Source organism: Micropterus dolomieu, linkage group LG02 (assembly GCF_021292245.1).
Source record: "Micropterus dolomieu isolate WLL.071019.BEF.003 ecotype Adirondacks linkage group LG02, ASM2129224v1, whole genome shotgun sequence".
NCBI classification, from domain to species: domain Eukaryota; kingdom Metazoa; phylum Chordata; class Actinopteri; order Centrarchiformes; family Centrarchidae; genus Micropterus; species Micropterus dolomieu.
In genome coordinates, this window is record NC_060151.1 from 842,823 (window position 1) to 851,274 (window position 8,452).

An 8,452-nucleotide genomic window follows, 5' to 3' on the forward strand; every position below is an offset into this window, starting at 1 on the left:
GTTGTTTAAAAGAAACTCTTGCTAAAGGTGAGAAGATAAAATATGATCCACAAAGTCTAGTCTATGATCCCCCCCCCCCCCCCCAAGTCAGAACGCCTGCGCCTCCCTTCCTACACGCTCGCCTCTCATTGAAATTGAATTACTAGGCGTGTAAATCACTTCCTGTGTGAAAAGGCCTTAATGTCCAGTCAAACGCTTGATATACAGTATGTGAGCAAAAAGGTATTCCATGAGTCACAGCCTAGGAGATCTGTAAATGATATACTTAAATACAGTAGAATTTAACCAGTACTTGTTTGTGTATCCCAGGCTCCTGGATGTCCTGATGCAGGAGTCCCGTCTCTACCTCATCTTTGAGTTCCTGTCCATGGACCTGAAGAAGTACCTAGACTCGATCCCCTCTGGCCAGTACATGGACCCTATGCTGGTCAAGGTAAGTGTGTTTGTGATTTATAAACTCTGAGCTGTTAATCTTGGGAATCTCATGTGTGACAAAGGGCTGGGCAATATGGCCAAAAATGTTATCACAATAAGAATAAGATAATTATCACAAACAAAGATCAAATCATTATTTCTTTCAAGGCTGAGTGAAAGTTGAAGAAACCAGATGGTTAATGGTGGTTTTAAACTTCTTTATGGTCAGAACAAACACTTGATGCCAAACACTGGATCACTTAACAAATCTGAGTAAGAACATTCAAAACAATTATGCATATTTGTTGAAAAAAGATTTGATCATGAGTAAAATGAAGTAGAGTCTATTATTTATTTATTTTTTATTTTTTTCTGTCCCTTTTCTCAACAAAACAAATATTGATTCAAGGTCATGATTCAAATGAATTAAATCAAACAAATTGTTATATTGTTATCAATATAATATATTAAGGTGGGCTGCAACTAACAATTATTTGAGTAATGGAGTATTCTGCATATTATTTCATCAAGTAATCTGATAAGAAATCTTTTGCTTGGTGCCCCCAGTACTGGAATCAGCTGTGTAACTCATATCACTGTCGGTGATGTCAGTTCACAGCTCTCAACGTCTGTCCATGTTCATTCTCTCCCTCCCTCCCTTTTTGTAGAGCTACCTTTACCAGATCTTGGAGGGTATTTACTTCTGCCACTGTCGTCGAGTCCTTCACCGGGACCTGAAACCCCAGAACCTCCTGATTGACAACAAGGGGGTTATCAAACTGGCAGACTTTGGCCTGGCTCGGGCCTTTGGTGTTCCAGTCAGGGTCTACACCCATGAGGTGAGAATCCATTCACACACTGCTGGGATTCATGGACTGAAGCTGCATTGACAGAGCGGTCGGGATATTTGAAGTCTCTAAAAGGACCACTGAGCTGAATGAGCCCTTGTCTGTGTTCCCAGGTTGTAACTCTTTGGTACCGGGCTCCAGAGGTCCTCCTGGGTTCGCCCCGATACTCAACCCCTGTCGATGTTTGGAGCACTGGGACCATCTTTGCTGAACTCGCCACCAAGAAGCCTCTGTTCCATGGAGACTCTGAGATAGACCAGCTCTTCAGGATCTTCAGGTAGGCGCACCAGAACATACCTGCATGCATTTATTAAAATCCTTATCAGTCAAGAGATCAGTAAACCAAAGCTACAGAAAACAACGTAAATATACCTTCAGCCAAACTGGAAGAATGTTTGCCAAAAGTCAGCCATTCATAGTGTTATCATCCTGTTTCCAACGTGGGTCACATTCTTGTTCATTTGAGTGATGTGATGCATTTAAAGCAACACACTTGAGGTATGTTTTATTGTTCCATATATGGTCTGGTTGGGCAAACGTGGCTTACAACATGAGCGAGACAAACCAGACGTTCACTATGCAGCCAAGTCCGGCCTCTCTCCAGCAGCAGCAGTGGGGTTCTGGGTGTTCTCGAAGATTGCCCAAATGAATCCCATGATTAAAACATTTGTAACACTTCATCATTTGTAGTTGTATTGTTGTGACGCTGATGTTGAGTTGGACGTAATGATTGAATAAAAAGAAGACGTGCAGAAGTGGAAAAAGACTGAAACCTGTCCATCCATCCACAGTGATGACCTGCAGGGGGTTTGGTCATTCTTCTCTGCCTTGGTGTGTAACTGTCATGTAGGGCTGAATGATTTTTAGGGAAAATTATTTATTTTTAAGTTCAGCTAAAGTTCAATATTTATTGCCAGTCTATTTTTGACAAAAGCCGTGTCAAGCAGCACAGAGCGGATGAACCGGGCAGGAAGTCAGACACAGAACAGCATGGAGAATCTGGTTAATTTTCAAAATAAAACACCCTGTGCAGTCTCCTGATCGTATATCAACAATAAACACAGCTAAAACAGAAAACCCACCAAAAACAATTGAACTACGTAGTCTACCTAATCATGATAGAAGCACAAATTAGCTCACCTTTCAAATTGCAATTTTGATTTGAAAGCAATTGATTGTTCAGCCCTGCTGGCATGATTCTATCAGCAAATACACTTTCTCTTCTCGTTCACTCACTCAGTTCTGTCATCACCACTCCTCTTTCACTCGCTAGAGTGTGCGCTCTGTCTGTCGCTGCATACCCCTCCCTGGAAGTTCCTGGGCTAACGTGAAGCACTGTCCCCCAAGTAGGGCCAGGTGTGAAGGGCCTGCAGACCTGGAACCGCCATAGAGAATTACTTTTATGCAGCCGCCTTGCTCCCGCGAGGTTTTCATGTTACGTGATGTGACATTTTGCAGCGCCGGCAAAGTCAGACAATTTCAAACCAGCATGCATCATGTTAAGTCAGCGCTGCATGAAGTGAAATGCACCTATTGTGAGGGTACTATCTGCAGTGAAAAAGTACCTGGTACCAAAAGCGAGTTGAGCCGAACTGTACCATGCAGGGGGAAATGAGGCTTTAGTTCCTGTTTCTTCAGGTCGTAACTCTAGTTCAGTTCCTAAGGTTCCTGGTCCTCCTCCAGGGCTTTTCCACCGCAGGAACTGTCCTTCCCTGCAGTTCCCTCTTTGACTCCTTCCTTCTGTTTCTGCTCTTTCCAGGACTCTGGGAACTCCAAACAATGATGTGTGGCCTGATGTAGAGAGCCTACCTGACTACAAAAACACCTTCCCTAAATGGAAATCTGGCAACTTGTCATCAATGGTGAAAAACCTGGATAAGAATGGCCTGGACCTGTTGGCGGTAAGGACCAGGGCTAAACCATTTAACATCTTAATTCTGATACTGGTCCTCCAAGGGTTAACTTCTTTCAACTGTCCAGACTTTAGTGGTAAACCTAATAGTACGCAGTAACTTTCAGAAGTATGCCTGACATTGAAAAGTGGCTGTGTTTGGTGATAACAGCTATAGACTATAACTCATGTTAGAAATGGTACACTGCTGGTTAGACTCTCATGGTTGCACCTTTTGCATCAGGTCTCGTCGCCCCAGGCAAGTTCACATCTTATTGTCATTCCACTGACAATGTATGAAACTTGCCTCACCTTGTGTCTAAATATGGTTAGGTTTCATGTTTGTGAGGGTTTTCTTTTGTCTTGTTTCTTTCTGACATTGACATTCTGCCTATATTTAAAAACTGCAGTCGACGGGTGGGGGTAGCCTTCCAACATTTGGCCGGCAAACAGAAATTCTACCCGCATCTGGCGGGTGTTAATTTCCATCCCTGGTCACTTCACTAAGTTAGTGAGTCAGGGATAGAGGTCGGGACAATGGATGAGAAGGTCATTGCTCATTAAGACTTGCATACAGTTACAAAGTCAAATATCTACAGCTCTGGGGCTTCAAATGCAGCACAAGGTGACCAACTAAGAAGACCTGAACCCTGCTTGTTACTATTAAATCTGTAGTAATTTTGTTAGAGGTGCTGCACTAAATGTACATTTTTCTTCATTACATTACTTGGTGTTATCAGGTGGAAATGCTGCACGTTGCCATATTTCTAACATTCTCCCTGTCTCACTAACGTGCCCATCACATACTAACTGAATGAAGCTCTTTCTGAAGCAGCAGCATGTTTGAAACTTCAGATGTCTGTGCTCATGTGGTTTTCTTCATTTGATGCAAACTCGGTGTACTAGGACTGTGCGTGTCACAAGAGAGAAACAAGCTCAGTGTCTTCCACCCATCTCTAGTCTCCTGTCAAAAGTTCTACAGAGGTGTCTTTTTGTAGTGGTGGTCTACAAGGGAAAGGATTTTGGGGTGCAGGGCAGTTTTTAGTCGTCCCACTGGGACGAATCGACAGTAAGGCTGAGTGGTGGCACAGCATCCAGCTCTCTTGATACATGTTTGGGTGCATGTCTGTACTGGGATGTCATAGGCAGCATGTTGTCTCGTCTGTGTCCCTCTTCGTCTCACCTAGCACATCACATCCTGTAAACTTTCATATCTTTTCTGTCCCTCTGTCTGCCTGGGCCATAATCAGTACTTGTAGGACAGAAAACTCAGTTTTGCCTCTTGTGTATGCGCAACATGGTCCTACTGTTCAGGAATGTGGTGTCAGTTCTTTTTCGAGAAATATTTTGTATGTGAGGATTTTAGCATGTCTGAGAGTGCAATTCTGTAGAAAAGCAAGAAAATCCATTTTGGTCAGCAAGACTTAACTCAATGCATCACTGGATCACATTCAAAACACAGACGGTCAAATAATTGATTTGGAATTTTGTCTAATATTTTTATTTTTGATCTTTTTAAGGACTCTTATTTTTTTTTTTATTTTTTTTTTCCCCCCCAAGAAAACGCCTAACCAACCTAACAACTAACTAGTGTTAGTCATTTGAATTAGCCTATGAGTCAGGCACATCAATCATACTCGGCATTTAGAGACTTCCACCTCTTATCAGGTCTTCAGGTCGTCTCCTTATAAAACTGGTTGTAATCCCCTAATGTTCCTACTCAGAAAAAAAATATCTTTAATGACACTGCCTCCTTTGCTGCTCTTTGTTTCTCTGCTATAGAAAATGTTGACCTACAATCCTCCCAAGAGGATCTCAGCGCGTGAGGCCATGACTCACCCTTACTTTGATGACTTGGATAAGTCCACCCTGCCTGCTGCCAGCATCAACAAAATCTAAAACGCCTACAGACCTTACATAAAAACACATTTGTATCCATTGTGAATTATCATTCTGTAAATATTTGTTTGTGAAATTTGTTGTAGACCATTTGGTATAGTTTGTCTTTCAACAACCTTTTCAATAAAAATGCACATTCTGATTCTCAGAACTTTTCATTCAAGTGTCTGAATTTCTAAAATGGTAAAAGGCAGTGCAGTGCAGTGCATGGCATGCTCAGACTAAGTATTAGTGTATAGCATATAACGGTAATCATTTTCTGTCATTGCAGCTCAGAATGCTGGTTCACAAAACGGCATGAATGCAATTTAAATAGATGATATTATGCTCTTTCAGGTTTATAATTTTATTTAGGGGTTGTACCAGAACATGTGTACATGATTAAATTTTAAAAACACCATATTTTTGTCATACTGCTGCAGCTCCTCTTTTCACCCTGTGTGGTGAACGCTATTTTAGCTACAGCATGAAGCACCTTACTTCTATTCGACCTTCGTTGGGAGTTGCACACCATGGCTTCGGTTCAGCCGTACATGTTCCCGACCCAGCTTCCCAACCCCAATTCAGAGTGGTAAGTGATTCATTTGTAACAAATTTATATGACATTTTAACTGAGCACGGTCTCTACATCACAGCAACAACTTTATTTCCAATGACTACCTGGAGGCTATTGTGCCATACTAGCTGCCATGTGAGCATTATGATGCGTGTTACAAAGTGACACAGATGGGTTACAGAAGAAAAGGCTGGACTACAGTCAAGCTGTTTTCAGGCAGTTCAGAGCAGTGTTTTCTGCGGGAGATAGTAACTTCCTTTGAGGTGGACATTAGGCTTTTTCACTTTGCAAACCTACATGCACAGAATTATTTTTATATATATATATATATATATATATATATATATATATATATATATATATATAATCTCACACCACACAGTAAAGGGGAAAAGCCAAAACCATAATATGACCCAATGCTAAATTAAAAATAAGAATTTAAGAGGGAATAAAACTAACCAAAAAAATGTCATCGTAAAGGCGACTGCCTGTGCCCATTCCTTGTCCATGATTGTGATTTTACACTGTGAGTGCATGTTAGAAGAGTTAAATAAGATTCATCTTATTAGCGATAGCTTTAAATAAAAATACACATTACGTCCTTAAAATAATTCAAATTATTTTTAATTTTACATTTTTGTTTCAGACAGAGGCTCAAATAAGGGCCTACATGAAGAGTCAGTATAAGATAGGAAATAATTTTTTTGAATCATGCAAAGCTTAAAAATTAAAAGGCCCTTTTGTGAAGGCCTGGCCGATCAAACTATCAGTAAAATGAATTAATAATTTCGCAGTAAATAAAATGACCCAATTGATGACCTTTCACCTGATGACCTCACCCGTGAAGAGCCCTCCCGTTCAGACACCGTTAGTGATTCAGCAGCTCTGCCTGCAGGACACCTGCGATCCCGCCGGTAAGACGGGTTTGCTGCAATGTGCTTGTTGTGGGTTGTTGCAAAAAGAGCATGTACAGTTGTTGTGTATCTTCCTGTGTGTCAGGTCAGGTCTGCCTGTAGAAGTAATATCAGCTGCAGGCTAACACGACGACAGCTAACCTTACTTCTACACTATAAACAAAGCGCTCTGTTCACTTCGTTCTGTTTGGGGGAGAAAAGTTTCACGGGCGTCGAGAGGTCTGATCTTTTCTATGTAATCTGATTAAAATCTTTGCACTTGAACTAGGATTATTAAAGTAACTTAATAAAAGCGTTGTGCCTTCAAATAAGTATAACAACACTGGTAAAATTCTAAGCCTGTTCCTCCGACTTATAGCCTACTTATCAGCCCTTTAAAAAAATCATTACATTCAGAACAGTATTGAATATATTTACATTTTGACAGCAACAGTAGTGTTTACAACAGCTCAATAACTGGAAATACATATAAAAATGTCAGTGCCAATGTAAAATAAATAATATTTCTGACATCAAAGTAAAGAGTGAAGTAAAGAAGACATGGCCCCATAAGATTTCAGAAAAATGTATGAATTGTTAAAACAAACATAGGATATATATTAGCTGATTTAACAATTATGTGACCAGATTCAAAAACATTTTATAAATTTTTTTCTGAAATCTAATAGGGCTGTTTCTTCTTCACTCTTTACTTTGAACAGGTCAGGAATATTATAAAAGATTAATGCGAGTTTATTTATTTAGTTATATGATTAGACATATAGTCAATAAAAATCCAAATATATCTCAGATTCACAATGCAATATATAAAATCATTATCACAATTTTGCATACTGTAGACACAAGCAAGCAACACAGACACACACACCTCTGTCTATAGATTTGTTTGTCTCACTCTTACCCCTGCCATGGCCACCCTCATCCTTTCCCCATTAATGTGACCTTCTCAGATTATTTCCCACACTTTTTTGAATCTGGTATCTTATTTTCTCTACCTGCAGCTCTTTGTGTGCAGCTTTGTGAGCGTCTCCCTAGCAGTCACCCTTGGTAGTGGCTGCAGTATTACAGCAGGTCAGTCACTGTGAGCTAGTCCCAAACACTCAACAATCTTTTTATGTTCACATAATTGTTTAATGAGCTAATATATATCCTATAGTTGTTTTAATATCTCTAGTCACAGATCACCTACAATAGGATCAGCAACAACACAACAGCAGCAGCAGCCGCATCCATAGCAACCCCTCAACAGAAACTGTTCCCTGTAAGTTATGTCAGCCCACAGTGTTTTAAAGCTAGAGTTGGGTATTCCCTGTTTATTTTTTTGTCACAGCATTTGCTGATGTATCGATACAGAAGCATCTGTATATGTGTGTCAACAAGGAATACATAACGATATACACTGCTCAAAAAAATAAAGGGAACACTAAAATAACACATCCTAGATCTGAATGAATGACATAATCTCATTAAATACTCCTTTCTTTACATAGTTGAATGTGCTGACAGCAAAATCACAAAAAAATTGTCAATGGAAATCAAATTTATCAACCCATGGAGGTCTGGATTTGGAGTCACACTCAAAATCAAAGTGGAAAACCACACTACAGGCCGATCCAACTGTGATGTAATGTCCTTAAAACAAGTCAAAATGAGTCTCCGTAGTGTGTGTGGCCTCCACGTGCCTGTATGACCTCCCTACAACGCCTGGGCATGCTCCTGATGAGGTGGCAGATGGTCTCCTGAGGAATCTCCTCCCAGACCTGGACTAAAGCATCCGCCAACTCCTGGACAGTCTGTGGTGCAACGTGGCGTTGGTGGATGGAGCGAGACATGATGTCCCAGATGTGCTCAATTGGATTCAGGTCTGGGGAACGGGCGGGCCAGTCCATAGCATCAATGCCTTCCTCTTGCAGGAACTGCTGACACACTC

At 40.7% G+C, this 8,452-nt stretch overlaps 1 protein-coding gene across 1 annotated transcript in view; it reads left to right on the forward strand.

Annotated features, from left to right (window-relative positions):
* The window catches only part of LOC123957416 (cyclin-dependent kinase 1-like), a 6,238-nt gene extending 1,032 nt beyond the window's left edge, over window positions 1-5,206 (forward strand). The window contains exons 2-6 of the mRNA XM_046030190.1: window positions 290-433; window positions 1,083-1,253; window positions 1,376-1,539; window positions 3,022-3,163; window positions 4,936-5,206. Coding sequence (XP_045886146.1) covers window positions 290-433; window positions 1,083-1,253; window positions 1,376-1,539; window positions 3,022-3,163; window positions 4,936-5,052 — 738 coding nt within the window. The 3' untranslated portion in view covers window positions 5,053-5,206. The remainder of the gene's footprint in view (window positions 1-289; window positions 434-1,082; window positions 1,254-1,375; window positions 1,540-3,021; window positions 3,164-4,935) is intronic.
* Window positions 5,207-8,452: the final 3,246 nt, after the last annotated feature.